General features: G+C 38.7%; 1 protein-coding gene across 2 annotated transcripts in view; it reads right to left on the minus strand.

Moving 5' to 3' along the window:
• Positions 1-19,228, minus strand: part of LOC113257933 (C-type lectin domain family 4 member A-like) — a 44,079-nt gene continuing 24,851 nt past the window's right edge. For both annotated transcript variants that reach the window (XM_044385250.3, XM_026502520.4), the window contains exons 4-6: positions 4,069-4,220; positions 2,868-2,983; positions 1-1,858 (exon numbers count right to left, since the gene is read on the minus strand). In XM_044385250.3, the coding sequence (XP_044241185.1) occupies positions 1,711-1,858; positions 2,868-2,983; positions 4,069-4,220 (416 nt within the window). In that variant the 3' untranslated portion in view covers positions 1-1,710. The remainder of the gene's footprint in view (positions 1,859-2,867; positions 2,984-4,068; positions 4,221-19,228) is intronic.

Consider the following 19,228-nt stretch of genomic DNA (forward strand, 5'->3'; position numbering starts at 1 on the left):
TATTCACACTTCATATCAAACATTTATTTATTTAAGAACCACACACCTTTAATGGAATATAATATGCCTACTACACAAGAATAAGAATTAAATTGCATAAAAAATAAACAGTTCAATTTTACATTTTATTTACTAATGATAAAATTAATCTACTCTCACTTTATAACTGTCAATCTTTTGAGACAGCAATGTGACTGAATATGTTTCATTATTTTGCAGAATCTGATTCAAAACTAGTATAATTCATACTGTATGGTGACTAACATAATATAATAAAAAATCATTAAAAAAAACTAGTATAATTCAAAGGTGTTTCAGGTATGCATTGCTAAGCAACAATCTTATTTTTCATAATTGTGTCCACTGATTTGAAGTCAGCTAGATGCCTCTTCGTTTTACTACCACTCCTTGAACACAAATCTTACACAAAGTCTGTTACCCACAATCGATTTAGTGGTGCTTTGTGGAAAATTAAAGAAAACAGGATCTGAATCACATTCATAAAATGTAAGGTGGAGGTTAAAGAAAAGGTCCAGTAGTGACTAATGTCACCAATTCTCCCTTGCACTTCAGTTCAAACAAACCCTCTATTCTGACAAGCAAAAGCATTTAGTAAAGTGGTTCTTTTTGCCCTTCATTCCAACCCCATATTATTGAAATAATGGCGGGAAAAGCTCTTTGTAAGTAAGGCTTCCCTAGAATTCTTCCAGAATTGTAAGTAAGTTGCTCTCCGAGGAATAAACTGGTAAATTCTACATACAATTCATGAGATCAGATCTGTATAAAAATAACTCATTTTTAGATACAGTCAGGAAATGAGTGGCAAATGTAATTACTCCGTTGCATCAAGACAATCAGGGCATAATCTCAAGAGGTCACATTGGGATAGCCACGCTAGAATCAGCTTGACTATGATCAATTATAATTAGCAAATGAAAGCAATGAATAACAGGCTTTATTGTAAATATGACTGTAGTAGAAATAAAATGATCAGTAAGAACTTCAGTGAAAAGGGGAACAAGAATAAACCAGGAGCCATCCTGGGTGGCAATCTACACATAGAAACTATAAAACTTAAGCAAAGAAAAAAACTATCAGAACACCTAAGGATTATAAATCTATGTCAACTCACTAGTAATACCTTCTAATGCTAAATCTCTAATGTTCAATTTCTGATTTCCCTTAGACTGTACCCTGATGTTAAAAGACAGTCTAAGACTGAACAGAGAATGTTAAAAAACCCCAATAGTCTACTGGGACAAAGCTGGAACTTAACTTCCATTGATGTGTACCATCTTCCAACTGTCACATAATATGCTTCAGTTAAAGGTAATAAATATATCTGAGAGAAATGGAAAATAATAGTTAGGATTATTTCGCTTTTGACCAACCTCACACAAAAAAAATCCAGACAGAAGGAGGAACCCTATCATATAATTATATCAAGATCTAACTCCTTGGCAATCAGACAAAAATTTGGAAAGGATGCTCATGCTCCCTCCATGTGCCTGCAATAGGCTCTCCGGTGTGGTCTCTACACGTGGAGGATGTGTACACCAGTTCTATCATAAATGGATCAGGTGACAGCCTACGGAAAAACGCTACGGAGATTCCTTACACAAGATTCACACGTGAATAAAAAGAACAAATTAGCTATCTCTGTAACGGTGGATACCAATTCAACCTCATGTTCATGCAGAATGTTCCCATTCATAAGTGGATCTTCATCATCTTGCAAAGCGACTTGTGACGTCCATTACAAGCAACATCGTTCCAGCCCCATTTTCTTGATATATAACGAAAATTTAGCATAACACAACCCTCATCAGGATTATTGGGCTCCCCCGAGTGCCAAAATCTGAAAGGGAAAAAATGGAGGGGTTGTTTCTTCAAACAGTGCTTTGGAAACGGCAAGGGAGGGGGCTGGGGCTGAACTGTATGGAAGTCAGGGACGGATATGCCCAAAACATTCCTTCTCCAATTCTCATGCTGTTTCTCCTCTACCTGAAGCTCTGGCATTTCTCTCAAAACTTACATCACCCAGTATTGTGTCATCTTATTGCATTAAACATTCTCCTAACACATAGCCCTTCTATTTGTCCATCATTATGTCCTGTTCCCAGCAGACTGCCAGTCCATAAGCACCCTTAAATGATGAAAAAAAAAAAGCTTTCATCCTCATTCCAAGTATCATTATAGTTTGTTTCCTTTTATATATATATATATATTGCTATTGGAGTCCAAAGAACTAGTTAAAACCCCTAAATCTGCTAAGATCCCTGTTACCTTGGACATGTAATTTAATTTCCCTGATTTCCATATCTAAAAAGTAGAGACTACAGTCAAATTCCTGTATGTTTCACACAGTGATATGAGGACCAAAGGTGGTATTGTACTAAAACACACTGAAGTATTTAAGAGTTTTAAAAGACCTATGTAAATATGGGATATTATAACTATCAGAAGTTAGCTCATTTGCATTATGAGAAATATTAAATCAATAGTTGGCCATGATCTTAACTGACATAAATTTTTGTTATATTTAGAGATATAATGGAGTGATTAAAAGTACAGACTTCGGTGTCAAATAGAGCGGATTTGAGGATCATATGTTGCCAATGCTGGATAACCTTTGCTGAGTTATCTAAACTCTCTAAACTCAATTTCCTCATCTCTACAGTGGAAAAAATAATAATGTGTGCTTCACAGAGTTCCTTTGATGATTAAATGAGATAATAAATAAAATTATTTAACCCAAGAGTTCAAAGAAGAGTAAGCTATTTTATTTTCATAGCTGATAGTTGGAACACTCTAAAATCCCTGCATGATCAAGGGCTCAGGATTCCTTTATCTAATTCTGTACTCACGTGACACTTTCACTGTAGGGTGTTTGATCAACCCATTGCCAATCTCTTGTTCCCTTTGGGTCTGACAGCCCTATGTAATAAGCAGAATTTATATCCAGGTTCTGGAAGATAAAATCCTAAAGGAAGAAAAGAAAGGAGTTAAGGCCTTTAGAGTATTCAGATAGAACTGAGTTCTTTACAGCCTTAGGGAGAAGAGAAGGAAAGGATCCAGGAAGAGCCACATGGGGGCCCTACCCAGGAGCCTAAGTCTTCTCTGGCTGAACAGTGCAGGACCAACGAAATCACTTGGAAGCATTACGCTTGGCTCAGTCTGCTCAGGCCGCCATAACAAAACACCACAGACTGGGAAGCTTATAAACAAGTTTCTTTCTCACAGTTCTGGAGGTTGGAAATTCCAGATCGGGGTACTAGCATGGTCAGATGAAGGCCCTCCTCCTGGTTCATGGCCAGCTTTTTCTCACTGTGTCTTCACATGGTAGAAGGGGCAAGGTAGCTGTGTAGGGTCTCTTTTATAAGAACACGAATCCCAGTCATCAGGTTCTATCCTCAGTACCTAATCTTCTCAAAGACCATACCTCCAATACCACCATCTTTGGGGGTTAGGATTTCACCATATGAAGTTTGGGGGAGACATAAACATACACAATATAGCAATGTTGCACACAAATGGCAGCAATTTCTATCCAGGATCAAAACGAATTCTCATCTCAGATTCACTTCCAGCCCTTTCACTAAAAGGTAGTATTCTTCAAAGTCATGCATTAGAAAATTTTTGCAGATTAAATCATTTTCTTTTCATAACTTCTTTAACTTCATTCCTGATTGTTGATTGTGACTCTTCATGACTGAACTTTGTTTCTCTATTTGATATAATACCCCTTCTCAGTGAAATAGTTAATAATTTATAAAATATTTACAGGTTGAAATAATAAACTGATATTTCAACCTAAAACATTTTCATTCTTCTACTCAAACCCCACATATCGTACTTTAAATACCCTAATTTATTTTAGGAGAAATTAGTTTTATGGAGACAGGAAAAAGGTGTAGCATGTGAAGGCTTAGGCAGCCTTTCCTAACCGTTTTACTAAAAGCTTTCTGCCACACCACCAATATTCCAAAACAGTGCAAACCTCCTTAGACAAGAGAGGTATACAACAGCCAGGCGGGACTCCTGACTCCATCATCTATTAGAAAGTACCTGCTCGTCCTTGGTGTGGATCACCAGCAGGTGAGCCTTCATTTCCAAGCAGTTCCTCTCACTCTCAGTCCAATTTCTTCTTGTAGTAGAAATAAAGTAGCAGTTGGAACTAAATGACTTCCACGCCTTTGGGCAGCAGCTCCAATCTTCCTCTGTATTGACAGAAGGCCACAGGTGTCCAATATAAAAGAAAAATTTCAAGGGTGTATATTATGAAAATTCAGGACCAAGGAAGACCTCATGAAAACTGGAACTTGCATCTTCACCTAGAAGTGACAGGAGCCCACCTATCAGATGTCAAGGAGATCAAGTCTACCCATATCAGGCAGTAACAAGGCAGGGTCCCCTCTCCCTTGCCAGAGTGGTGTCAGGAAGAGCCAGCTAAAACAGAGGCCTTAAAGAAGATCCAGACTCTTAGATACTACACAAAAATGTCAGGTTTCAATGGAAAATCACCCATCATACCATGAATTACGAGTTCTCAAAATTAATTTTTAAAAAAGAAAATAAATACATGCCAATATCAAGATAAGAGAAATATTAGAATCATCTGACAAAGATTTTACTTTTTTAAGATTTTATTTATTTATTTGAGAGAGACAGAGAGAGTGACAGAGATAATGAAAGAGAACACGAGCAGGGAGGAGAGGGAAAAGCAGACTTCCTGCTGAGCAGGGAACCCGCCGACGCAAGGCTCAATCTCAGGACCCTGAGATCATGACCTGAGCCAAAGGAAGCCGCTTAACTGACTGAGGCCCCCAGGCGCCCCTCTGACAAAAATTTTAAAGAAACCATGACAAAGATGCTTCAACAAGAAAGCACACGCATGTTTGAACCAAATGAAAAAAAAAAGAATGCCTCAGAAAAGAAATAGAAAATCTCAGCCAACAAATTAAAGATATAAATAGGAACCAAATGGAATTTTATAACTGAAAAATATAATAGCCAAAATAAAAAGCTCAGTGATGGGCTCAACAGCAGAGTGGAGAGGACAGAAAAATCAGTGAATTGAAAGAATAATAGAAATTACTCAAACAACAGAGACAAAACAGAGTAAAAAAATCAATAAATAGACTTCCAGTTTCCAGTCTGGCATTCAGGAAGGTTGGAAGTTGCCTTTCCATCCTAACAATAAGTAAAAAGCTGAACAAACTGCAAATCAACAACTCTTCACAGGCTAAGACACTGCTCTCAAAATTATGCAGACAGACAAATACAAAGGATCACAACTTACTGAAGCAGAAACCCAGGAGCCAAAACTTCTGTGGGAACCAATCCCAGGGAAGGGAAATTGAAACTGTAATTATTGAATTGCTGGAAGCTCAGCGTGGAAAATCTGAGAGATAAAAACTCCAGGGTAACCCACTCAATGGTGGGGAAGGAGGGAAAAACTTCTGAGTTTTACCTTCTGGAGCTCTACCAGGTTTATCTGAGAAAATTCTCCTTGTGGTTCTGGCAAGGGAAGGGGCACAGGTGCAATTTTGAAACATACCAAAGCATTCTGTTCTTTTTAACAAGGTCTACCCTCAGGAAAAACTATGTAACCAGAGCCTAACCTGCTGTGGTTTTATCAGAGCCTGATTAGGGAAACGGAAAATGCCCACTCTAGCCATCCTGTTCCACTTTAAGGGAAGTAATAAGAAGAGCTGAGAACCACTTTAAGTTCAAAGTCTAGAGGCAAACGCCCACTAAAAACAATCAGATGAAATTATAGGACTAGAGAATGCTTCCCCTTCACCACGCCATGCCACCACATTACTAAAGGTCTATTTACAGCGGTTCCTTTTACTCAGTACATCACATCTAGCCAACAAGAAAAAGTTACCAAGCATACTAAAAAACAAACAGCATCTCACCCCACCCCCCAGTTTGAAGAGATAAATCAGGCATTAGAACCAGACTCAGATGTAGCAGGGATGTTGGAGCTCGCAGACCAGAAATTTAAAACGATTAATATGTTAAGGGCTTTAATGAACAAAGTAGACAGCATGCAAGAAGAGATGAGCTATGTAAGCAGAGATATAGAAATTCTAAGAACCAAAAAGAAACATGAGAGATCAAAAATGCTGTAACAGAAATGAAGAATGTCTTTAGTGAGTTCATTATTAGACTGAACACAGCTGAGTAAAAAATCTGAGTGTGACGGTATCTCAATAGAAGCCTCCAAAACTAAAAAGAGGAAAAGAACTTGGGGGATAGGGAAGGAGGGGGAACAAACAGAATATCCAAGAAATGTGGAGCAGCTACAAAAGGTTTAACATATGTATAATGGGAATAGCAGAAGAATAAAAAGAGAAAAGAACAGAAGAAGTATTGAGACAATAACATTTGAGAATTTCCCCCAAATTAATGACAGATACCAAACCACAGATTCAAAAAGCTCATAGAACACCACGCAGGATTAATGCCAAAGAAAACTACGTCTAGACATATCATATTCAAACTACAGAATATCAAAGGTAAAGAAAAATCCTATGGAAGTGTTGAATCACTATATTGTACACCTGAAACTACTATTACACTGTATGTTAACTGGAATGTAAATTAAACACTTTAAATTTAAAAAATAAAAAATAAAAAAAAATAAAAAATAAAAAGCCAGGGGGGAACACCTCCTAAGAAAAGCAAAGATAAGAATTACATCAGACTTCTCCAAAACCACAGAAACAAGAAGAGAATGGAATGAAATATTTATAAAGTGTTGAGAGAAAAAAAACCATCATCCTAACTCTGTACCCTGCAAAATTAACCATCAAAGGTGAAGATGAAATAGGGATTTTTCTGGACAAACAAAAATTGAGGGAATTTGATGCCAGTAGAAACTGACTTATAAGCAATGTTAAAAGAAGAACTTAGAAAGAAGAAAATAATACAGGTCAGAAACATGGATCTATACAAAGAAAGTAAGAGTATCAAAAAAAGGAATAAGTGAAGGAAGGTAAAATAAAAACATTTTATATTCTTAATTGATCTATGTTCTTAACTGATTTTTTGTTCATTCAAAATAATAATTGGCAACCATGTATTAGATTATGCATGCTGATGTGTAAGTGAAATAAATGGGAGCAATAATACAAGAGACAGGAGGGAGGAATTAAGATTCTTTTGTTATTTTAAGATACTCTCACTGTACACAAAGCGGTACAGAGTTATCCGAAAGTGGACTTGGATTAGTTGTATAAGTATATTGCAAAGTTTAGGGCAGCCAATAAAAAAGAAGTATAACTGATATGTTAAGAATGCAATGAAAATGGAATCATATTAAATTCTCAAAACCACAAAAGAGGGAATAAGAGTGAATGAAAGACAAAAAAGGAACAAAGAACAAGGGCAAGATATAGAAAACAATAACAAATATGATAGATATTGATAAAAACCATATCAATAATCACCTCGGATGTCAGTGGTCTAAATGCATCAATTAAAACATTGTCAGAATGGATCAAAATACCAGGCTCAACTATATGTTGTGTACAAGAAATCCACATTAAAACTTCAGGAGGAGTGACGCCTGGGTGGATCAGATGGTTAACCGTCTGCCTTCAGCTCAGGTCATGATCCCAGGGTCCTGGGATCAAGTCCCGCATCTGGCCCCCTGCTCAGTAGGGAGTCTGCTTCTCCCTCTGCCCCTCCCGCCCACTCATGCTCTCCCCTCTCTCTCTCTCTCAAATAAATACAATCTTTAAAAAAACGTCCACATAATAATTAAAACGGCAAAATGTAATAAAATAGAGAGAATATTAAAAGCAGAAAGAGAAAAGAAAACTGACATACAAGGGAAAAATCCCATAAGGCTACCAGCGCTAAAAAGAAAAACATCTATGACGAAGAATACTCTACCCAAGAATACTCAATCATTCAGAATTGAGAGAGAGATAGTGTCCATGACAGACTGAGTTAAAGGAATGCATCACCACTAAACCAGCCTTACTAGAAATGTTAAAGGGACTACTTTAAGTGGAAAGAAAAGGCCACAATTACAAGTAAGAAAATTATGAAAGGAAAAAATCTCACTGGTAAAAGCAAACATATAGCAAAGATTTAATTAATCACATATAAAGCCAGTATGGAGGCTAAAACAAAAAGCAGTAAAAATCAATTATATTTATGAAAATCAATCAAGGGATATACAAAATTTAAAAATGCAAGATGTAACCTCATATACATAAAATGTAAAGGAGGGAGTAAAATTTAGTACTTTCAGAATGTCTTTGAACTTAAGCAACCATCAACTTAATATAGACTGCTATACACATAGGATGCTATATATGAACCGAAACTACAAACCAAGCCAAAAACCTATAATGGATACACAAAAAATGAAGAGAAAGAAACCCAAGCGTGACACTAAAGAAAGTCATCAAACCACAAGGGAAGAGAGCAAGAGAAGAAGAAAGGAACAGAGAACTACAAAAACAACCAGAAAACGATTAACAAAATAGTAATAAGTACATACCTATCAATAATTAATTTGGGGTTTGGGGTTTTTTTTTTTTTTTAAAGATTTTATTTGAGAGAGAGAGTGAGAGAGAAAGAGCGAGTGTGTGCACAAGTGGGGGGGAGGGGCAGAGGGCAAGGGAGAAGCAGGATCCCCACTAAGCAGGAAGGCCAATGCAGGGTTCAATCCCAGGACCCTGGGATCAGAACCAGAGCCAAAGGCAGATGCTTAACTGATGGAGCCACCCAGGTGCCCCAATAATTACTTTAAATGTACAAATGGACTAAATGCTCCAATCAAAAGACATGGAGTAACTGATTGGATTAAAAACAAGATCCATCCATAGGCTGCCTATAAGAGACCCACTTCAGACCTAAAGAAACATACAGACTGAAAGTAAAGGGATGGAAAAAGGTATTCCATGCAAATGAAAAAGAAGAAAGAAAGAAAAAAAAACAAGTAGCAGAAGATAAAGAAGGGCATACTTCTACCGTTACATAATGATAAACGGACAAATCCAACAGGAAAACATAATGGTTGTAAATATTTATGCACCCAACATAGGAGCACCTAAATACATAAAGAAAATATTAACAGACATAAAGGTAGAAACTGACAGTAATACAATAATAGTAGGGGTCTTCAACACCCCACTCACATCAATGGGTAGGTCATCCGGTTAGAAAATCAACAAGGAAACAGTAGTCTTAAATGACATTAGACCAGATGGATCTAACAGATATATACAGAACGTTCCATCCAAAAACAGCAGAATACACATTCTTTTCAAGTGCACATGAAGCATTCTCCAGGATAGATCACATGGCCACAGAACAAGACTCTAAATTTCAGAAGACTGAAATCATATCAAGCACCTTTTCCAACCACAACAGTATAATACTAAAGATCAATTACAAGAAAAAACTGGAAAAAACAAACACGAGAAAGCTAAACCACATACTGCTAAACAATGAAGGGACCAACCAAGAAATCAAAGAGGAAATTAAAAAATGCAAGAAGTCAAATGAAAATGAAAACACAACAGTCCCAAATCTTTGGGATGCAGCAAAAGCAGGTCTAAGAGGGAAGTATATAACGATATGGGACTGCCTCAAGAAACAAGAAAAATCTAAAGTAAACAACCTAAACTTAGACCTAAAGGAACTAGAAAAAGAAGAACAAATAAAGCTCAAAGCTAATAGAAGGAAGGGAACAGAAACAAAAAAAATTAAAAAGATAAATAAAACCAAGAGCTGGTTCTTTGAAAAGATAAACAAAATTGATAAACCTTTAGCCAGACTTACCAAGAAAAAGAGAGAGGACTCAAGTAAAATCAGAAATAAAGGAGGAGAAATAACTGACATAAGAGAAATACAAAGAATTATAAGTGAATGTTATGAAAAACTGTAGACCAACAAACTGGACAATCTAGAAGAAATAGATAGATTCCTAGAAACATACAATTTTCCAAAACTGAACCAGAAAGAAATAGAAAATTTGAACAGACCAATTATTAATAACAAAATTGAATTGGTAACCAAAAAACTCCCAAGGAAAAAAAGTCCAGGACCAGATGGCTTTACAGGTGAACTCCACCAATATTTTTTTTTAAGATTTTTTTTTAAAGATTTTATTTATTTATGTGACAGAGACAGCCAGTGAGAGAGGGAACACAGCAAGGGAGTGGAAGAGGAAGAAGCAGGCTCCCAGCAGAAGAGCCCGATGTGGGACTCGATCCCAGAACGCCGGGATCACGCCCTGAGCCGAAGGCAGACGCTTAACGACTGCGCTACCCAGGCGCCCCTTTTTTTAAGATTTTTATTTATTTATCAGAGAGAGAGAGAGCACAAGCAGGGGGAGCAGCAGGCAGAGGGAGAAGCAGGCTCCCCACTTAGCAGGGAGCCCGGTACAGGACTTGATCCCAGGACCCTCGGATCATGACCTGAGCCAAAGGCAGATGCTTAACCGACTGAGCCACCCAGGCATCCCTCCACCAAACATTTAAAGAAAAATTAATATCTATTCTTCCAAACTATTCTAAAAAATAGAAGAGGAAGGAAAACTTCCAAATTCACCCTACAAGGCCCTGATACCAAAACCAGACACTAAAAAACAAAACAAAACAAAACAAAATACTATAGGCCAATCTCTCTGATGAACACAGATGCAAAATTCCTCAAAGAATATTAGCAAACTGATTTCAATAATAAATTAAAAGGATCATTCATCTCAGTCAAGTGGGATTTATTCCAGGGAACCAAGGGTGATACATGATGTTAACAAAGAGGAAGGATAAAAGCCATATGATCATCTTAGATGCAGAAAAAGTATTTGACAAAATACAACATCTGTTCATGACAAAACTCTCAACAAAGTGGGTTTACAGGGAATGTACCTCAACATAATAAAGGCCAAATATTACAAACCCACAGCGAACAATATTAATCAATGATGAAAAACTGAAAAATTTTCCTATAAGATCAGGAACAAGATGAGGATGTCCACTCTCACCACTTTTATTCAACATAGTACTGGAAGTCCTAGCTGCAGCAATCAGACAGGAAGAAGAAGTGAAAGGCATCCAGGTTAGTAAGGAAGAAGTAAAACTCACTATTTGCAACTGACACGATACTACATGTAAAAAAATCCTAAGGACCACCAAAAAACTATTAGAACCAATAAATAATTTCATTAAAGTTGTAGGATACAAAATTAATATATTGTATTATATATCTGTTGCATTTCTACACACTAATAACAAAATATCAGAAAGAAAAATTAAGAAAACAATTCCATTTACATTTGCACCAAAAAGAATAAATTACCTAGGAATAAATTTAACTAAATAGGTAGAAGACCTACACTCTGAAAACTATACGACACTGATGAAAGAAAATGAAGATGACACAAATGCAAAGATATACTATGCTCATGATTCAGAAGAATTAATATCGTTAAAATGTCCATACTACCCAAAGCACTCTACAGATTCAATGTAATCCCTACCAAAATAACAACAGCATTTTCCACAAAACTAGAACAAATAATCCTAAAATTGCATGGAACCACAAAATATCTGGAATAACCAAAGCAATCTTGAGAAAGAACAACAAAGCTGGGGGTGCCTAGGAGGCTCAGTTGGTTAAGCAACTGCTTTCAGCTCAGGTCATGATCCCAGGGTCCTGGGATCGAGTCCTGTATCGGGCTCCCTGCTCAGTGGAGAGCCTGTTTCTCCCTCTCTCTCTGCTGATCCCCCTGCTTGTGCTCTCTTGCTCTCGCTCAAATAAATAAATAAATAAATAAATAAAATCTTTAAAAAACAACAACAACAACAAAGCTGGAGGTATTACAGTTTCACATTTCCAGATATACTACAAAACTATTGTAATAGAAAGGGAGTTAAGATGGCGGAGGAGTAGGAGACACCGTTTTCAGCCGGTCCTCCGAGTCGAGCTGGATCGGTACCAGACCAGCCTAAACAACCACGGAACCAGCCTGAGACACAGGAAGATACATCTGGATCTCTACAAATGAATATCTCCAGCGCTGAGTATTGAGGTACGAAGCGGGGAGCCATGAAACTGTGCACAGATATCGGAAGATAAACGGAAGGGGGAGGGAGCCGCCGTGTTCGGGCGCCGGGAAGCGGTAGCCACTTGCACGGGAGAGCGGGCGGGGCTCGCGGACGGCACCCGCAAAACAGCAGACTGAGACCGTGAGCCGGGTGCGCGCGCCACCAGGCATCTCGCGGAACCCCGGAATCCCGGTGCGCTCACTGGATCCAGACTGAGACCGGGAGATCCGGGAGCGCGCGCGGGGCGGCTGGCGGCGTTAGAAACACAAAGGACAGAGACGCGCCGGCCCTGGAAGTGAGGGCTGGGATGCCGGGTGTGGGGCGCACATCCCGGGACGCTGCAGGGTTGAGCAGCACCAACAGTAACAGAGTTAAAGTGGCCAGAACAATAGCAGAGAACGGGCCGCAATCCCTCTGTTCTGTGACAGAGGCTGAAATTTGGCCGCTGCTGCTCTGACTCTCAGAAGAGGCACAGCAAACCGCCAGGGAAAGCCGCCAGAGAAAAAAAGCCTGGAAATACCGGCTCAGGGAGTGCCCATCCCCATCCCCCCTCGCAGGGGATGCGGAGACTCTACCCAAACAGGGCTGCCTGAGTATCGGCACGGCAGGCCCCTCCCCCAGAAGGCAGGCTGAAAAATCAAGAAGCCCACAACCCGAGGCTCCTGGGTGGTGCAGTCATTGAGCGCCTGCCTTCGGCTTAGGGCGTGATCCCGGCGTTCTGGAAAGGAGTCCCTCATCGGGCTCCTCCGCTGGGAGCCTGCTTCTTCCTCTCCCACTCCCCTGCTTCTGTTCCCTCTCTCGCTGGTTGGCTGCCACATAAATAAATAAATAAATAAATAAATAAATAAATAAATAAAATCTTTAAAGAAGAAGCCCACATCCCTAAGATCCCTATAAAACAAGGGGCACGGCCTGGGACCCAGTCAATAATTTGGGCTCTGGACAACCCCGCAACTTCTCCTCATCAGAATGACAAGAAGGAGAAGCCCCCCCCAGCAAAGAAAAGACAGTGAGTCTATGGCCTCTGCCACAGAAATAATGGATATGGATGTAACCAAATTATCAGAAATGGAATTCAGAGTAACGATGGTCAAAATGATGAGTAGAATTGAAAAAACTATTAACGAAAAGGTTACTGAGAATATAGAATCCCTAAGGACAGAAATGAGAGCAAATCTGACAGAAATTAAAAATTCTATGAGCCAAATGCAGGCAAAACTAGAGGCTCTGATGGCCAGGGTCGCAGAAGCAGAGGAACGGGTTAGTGAATTGGAGGATGGGTTAATAGAGGAAAAAATGAAAATAGAAGATGGTCTTAAAAAAATCCACGCCCACGAATGTAGGTTACGGGAGATTACTGACTCAATGAAACGATCCAATGTTAGAATCATCGGCATCCCCGAGGGGGTGGAGAAAAACAGAGGTCTAGAAGAGATATTTGAACAAATTGTAGTTGAAAACTTCCCTAATCTAGCAAGGGAAACAAACATTCGTGTCCAAGAGGCAGAGAGGACCCCTCCCAAGCTCAACCATGACAAACCTACGCCACGTCACGTCATAGTGCAATTCGCAAATATTAGATGCAAGGATACAGTATTGAAAGCGGCCAGGGCAAAGAAATTTCTCACGTACCAAGGCAAAGGCATCAGAATTACGTCAGACCTGTCTACACAGACCTGGAATGAGAGAAAGGGTTGGGGGAGCATATTTAAAGCTCTTTCAGAGAAAAACATGCAGCCAAGGATCCTTTATCCAGCAAGGCAGTCATTCAGAATTGATGGAGAAATAAAGACATTTCAGAATTGCCAGTCACTAACCAATTTTGTAACCACGAAACCAGCCCTACAGGAGATATTACGGGGGCTTCTATAAAAGTAAAAAGGCCCCAAGAGTGATACAGAACAGAAAGTCACAGCCAATACAAACAAAGACTTTACTGGCAACATGGCAACATTAAAATCATATCTCTCAGTACTCAGTCTTAATGTAAATGGTTTGAACCATCCCATAAAACGCCACAGGGTTGCAGATTGGATAAAAAGAAATGACCCATCCATTTGCTGTCTACAAGAGACTCATTTCAAACCCAAAGATGCATTCAGACTGAGAGTAAGGGGATGGAGTACCATCTTTCACGCAAATGGACCTCAAAAGAAAGCTGGGGTAGCAATTCTCATATCAGATAAATTGGATTTTAAACTACAGACTATAGTTAGAGACGCAGAAGGGCACTATATTATTCTTAAGGGAAGTATTCAACAAGTGGATATGACAATTATAAATATATATGCCCCCAACAGGGGAGCAGCAAGATACACAAGCCAACTCTTAACCAGAATAAAGAGACATATAAATAAAAATACATTAATAGTAGGGGACCTCAACACTACACTATCAGAAATAGACAGAACACCCTGGCAAAAACTAAGCAAAGAATCAAAGGCTTTGAATGCCATACTCAACGAGTTGGACCTCATAGATATATATAGAACACTACACCCCAGAACCAAAGAATACTCATTCTATTCTAATGCCCATGGAACATTCTCAAGAATAGACCATGTTCTGGGACACAAAACAGGTCTCAGCCGATACCAAAAGATTGAAATTATCCCCTGCATATTCTCAGACCACAACGCTCTGAAATTGGAACTCAACCACAAGGAAAAATTTGGAAGAAACTCAAACACTTGGAGACTAAGAACCATCCTGCTCAGGAATGACTCAATAAACCAGGAAATCAAAAATCAAATTAAACAATTTATGGAGACCAATGAGAATGAAAATACAACAGTCCAAAACCTAGGGGATACTGCAAAGGCAGTCCTAAGGGGGAAATACATAGCCATCCAAGCCTCACTCAAAAGAATAGAAAAATCTAAAATGCAGTTTTTATATTCTCACCTCAAGAAGCTGGAACAGCAACAGAGGGACAGGCCTAATCCACGCACGAGGAAGCAGTTGACCAAAATTAGAGCTGAAATCAATCAAGCAGAAACCAGAAGTACAGTAGAGCAGATCAACAGGACTAGAAGCTGGTTCTTTGAGAGAATCAATAAAATTGACAGACCACTGGCAAGACTTATCCAAAAGAAAAGAGAAAGGACCCAGATTATTAAAATTATGAATGAAAAAGGAGAGGTCACGACGAGCACCATTGAAATTGGAAGGATTATTAGAAATTTTTATCAACAGCTATATGCCAATAAACTAAGCAATCTGGAAGAGATGGAATCCTTCCTGGAAACCTATAAACTACCAAGATTGAAACCGGAAGAAATTGATTCCTTAAACAGACCAATTAATTATGAAGAGATTGAGTCAGTGATAAACAACCTTCCAAATAACAAAACTCCAGGCCCGGACGGTTTTCCTGGGGAATTCTACCAAACATTCAAAGAAGAAATAATACCTATTCTCCTAAAGCTATTTCAAAAAATAGAAACAGAAGGAAAGCTACCAAACTCATTCTATGAGGCCAATATTACCTTGATCCCCAAACCAGGCAAAGACCCCATCAAAAAGGAGAATTACAGACCGATTTCCCTAATGAATATGGACGCCAAAATCCTCAACAAGATACTTGCTAATAGAATCCAACAGTACATTAAAAGGATTATCCATCACGATCAAGTGGGATTCATACCTGGGATGCAAGCGTGGTTTAATATTCGCAAATCAATCAGCGTGATACATCATATCAACAAGAAAAGACTCAGGAACCATATGATCCTCTCAATCGATGCCGAAAAAGCATTTGACAAAATACAGCATCCTTTCCTGATTAAAACCCTTCAGAGTGTAGGAATAGAAGGTACATTTCTCAATCTCATAAAAGCCATCTATGAAAAGCCTACTGCAAATATTATTCTCAATGGGGAAAAGCTGGAAGCCTTTCCCTTAAGATCAGGAACTCGACAAGGATGCCCACTCTCGCCACTATTATTCAACATAGTACTAGAAGTCCTTGCAACAGCAATCAGACGACAAAAAGGGATCAAAGGTATTCAAATTGGCAAAGAAGAAGTCAAAATGTCTCTCTTTGCAGATGACATGATACTCTATATGGAAAACCCAAAAGAAGCCACTCCCAAACTATTAGAAGTTATAGAGCAATTCAGTAACGTGGCAGGATACAAAATAAATGCTCAGAAATCAGTTGCATTTCTATACACGAATAACGAGACCGAAGAAAGAGAAATTAGGGAATCCATCCCATTTACAATAGCACCAAAAACCATACGTTACCTTGGAATTAACTTAACCAGAGACGTAAAGGACCTATATTCTAGAAACTATAAATCACTCTTGAAAGACATTGAGGAAGACATAAAAAGATGGAAAGATATTCCATGCTCATGGATCGGAAGAATTAACATAGTTAAAATGTCCATGCTACCCAGAGCAATCTACACTTTCAATGCTATCCCGATCAAAATACCAAGGACGTTTTTCAAAGAACTGGAACAAACAGTCCTTAAATTTGTATGGAAACAGAAAAGGCCCCGAATCTCCAAGGAACTGTTGAAAAGGAAAAACAAAGCTGGGGGCATCACAATGCCGGATTTCGAGCTGTACTACAAAGCTGTGATCACAAAGACAGCATGGTACTGGCACAAAAACAGACACATAGACCAATGGAACAGAATAGAGAGCCCAGAAATGGACCCTCGGCTCTTTGGGCAACTAATATTTGATAAAGCAGGAAAAAACATCCGGTGGGAAAAAGACAGGCTCTTCAATAAGTGGTGCTGGGAAAATTGGACAGCTACATGCAAGAGAATGAAACTTGACCACTATCTCACACCATACACAAAAATAAACTCCAAATGGATGAAAGACCTCGATGTGAGACAGGAATCCATCAAAATTCTAGAGGAGAACATAGGCAACAACCTCTACGACATCGGCCAAAGCAACCTTTTTCATGACGCATCCCCAAAGGCAAGAGAAACAAAAGATAAGATGAACTTATGGGACTTCATCAAGATTAAAAGTTTCTGCACAGCCAAGGAAACAGTCAGAAAAACTAAGAGGCAGCCCACGGAATGGGAGAATATATTTGCAAATGACACTACAGATAAAGGACTGGTATCCAAGATCTACAAAGAACTTCTCAAACTCAATACACGAGAAACAAATAAACAAATCAAAAAATGGGCAGAAGATATGAACAGACACTTTTCCAATGAAGACATACAAATGGCTAACAGACACATGAAAAAATGTTCAAAATCATTAGCCATCAAAGAAATTCAAATCAAAACCACACTGAGATACCACCTTACGCCAGTTAGAATGGCAAAAATAGACAAGGCAAGAAACAACAATTGTTGGAGAGGATGTAGAGAAAGGGGATCCCTCCTATATTGTTGGTGGGAATGCAAGTTGGTACAGCCACTCTGGAAAACAGTGTGGAGGTCCCTTAAAAAGTTAAAAATTGAGCTACCCTATGACCCAGCCATTGCACTACTGGGTATTTACCCCAAAGAGACAGACGTAGTGAAGAGAAGGGCCATATGCACCCCAATGTTCATAGCAGCAATGTCCACAATAGCTAAATTGTGGAAGGAGCCGAGATGCCCTTCAACAGATGACTGGATTAAGAAGTTGTGGTCCATATATACGATGGAATATTACTCAGCTATCAGAAAGAACGAGTTCTCAACATTTGCTACAACATGGACGGCACTGGAGGAGATAATGCTAAGTGAAATAAGTCAAGCAGAGAAAGACAACTATCATATGATTTCTCTCATCTATGGAACATAAGAACTAGGATGATCGGTAGGGGAAGAGAGGGATAAAGAAAGGGGGGGTAATCAGAAGGGGGAATGAAACATGAGAGACTATGGACTATGAGAAACAAACTGAGGACTTCAGAGGGGAGGGGGGGTGGGGGAATGGGATAGACCGGTGATGGGTAGTAAGGAGGGCATGTATTGCATGGTGCACTGGGTATTATACACAACTAATGAATCATCGAGCCTTACATCGGAAACCGGGGATGTACTGTATGGTGACTAACATAATATAATAATAATAATAATAAAAAAATCATTAAAAAAAAAAAACTATTGTAATAAGAACAGTATGGTACTGGCACAAAAATAGACACATAGGTCAAGGGAACAGAACAGAAAGCCCAGAAATAAACCCACAGTTATATGGTCAATTAATCTATGACAAAGGAGGCAAAAATATACAGTGGGAAAAATACAATCTTTTCAATAAATGGTGTTGGGAATACTGGACAGCTACATGCAAAAGAAAACTAGACCACTTTCTTACACCATACATGAAAATAAATGGATAAAGACCTAAATGTGAGAACTAAAACTCCTAAAAGAAAAAATAGGGATGGTAATCCCTTGGCAACATATTTATGGATATATCTCCTCTGGCAATGGAAACAAAAACAAAAATGAACAATTGGGACTATACCAAAATAAAAAAGCTTTTCACAGCAAAGGAAACCATCAACAAAACAAAAAGGCAACCTAGTGAATGGGAAAGGATATTTGCAAATGGGGTTGACACCCAAAATATATAAAGAACTTATACAACTCAACACAAAAAAACAAATAATCCTACTAAAAATGGGCAGACGACCTGAACAGACACTTCTCCAAAGACATACAATGACTAACAGACACATCAAAAGAGGTTCAACATCATTAGTCATCACGGAAATGCAAATCAAAACTACAGTCAGATATTACCTCACACGAGCCAGATGGGCTCATATCAAAAAGACAAGAAATAACGAGTATTGGCTAGGAAGTGGGAAAAAGGGAAACCTCATGCATTCGGTAGAATGTCAGTTGGTATAACCACTATGGAAAACAGTATGGAGGTTCCTCAGAATATTAAAAATAAAAATATCATATGATCCAGTAATTACACTACTGAATATTGACACTCCCCACAAAACAAAAACACTAAATCAAAAAAATAAATGCACCTCTGTGTTTATTGCAGCATTGCTTACAGTAGCCAAGATATAGAAGCAACCTCAGTGTCCCACTGATAGATGAATGGATAAAAAAGATATGGTATTTATATACCACGGAATATTATTCAGTCATGAGAAAGAGGGAAATCCTACTATTTGTGACAACATGGATGGACTTACAGAGTATTATGCT

This window comes from Ursus arctos, unplaced genomic scaffold (genome assembly GCF_023065955.2).
Source record: "Ursus arctos isolate Adak ecotype North America unplaced genomic scaffold, UrsArc2.0 scaffold_26, whole genome shotgun sequence".
NCBI classification, from domain to species: domain Eukaryota; kingdom Metazoa; phylum Chordata; class Mammalia; order Carnivora; family Ursidae; genus Ursus; species Ursus arctos.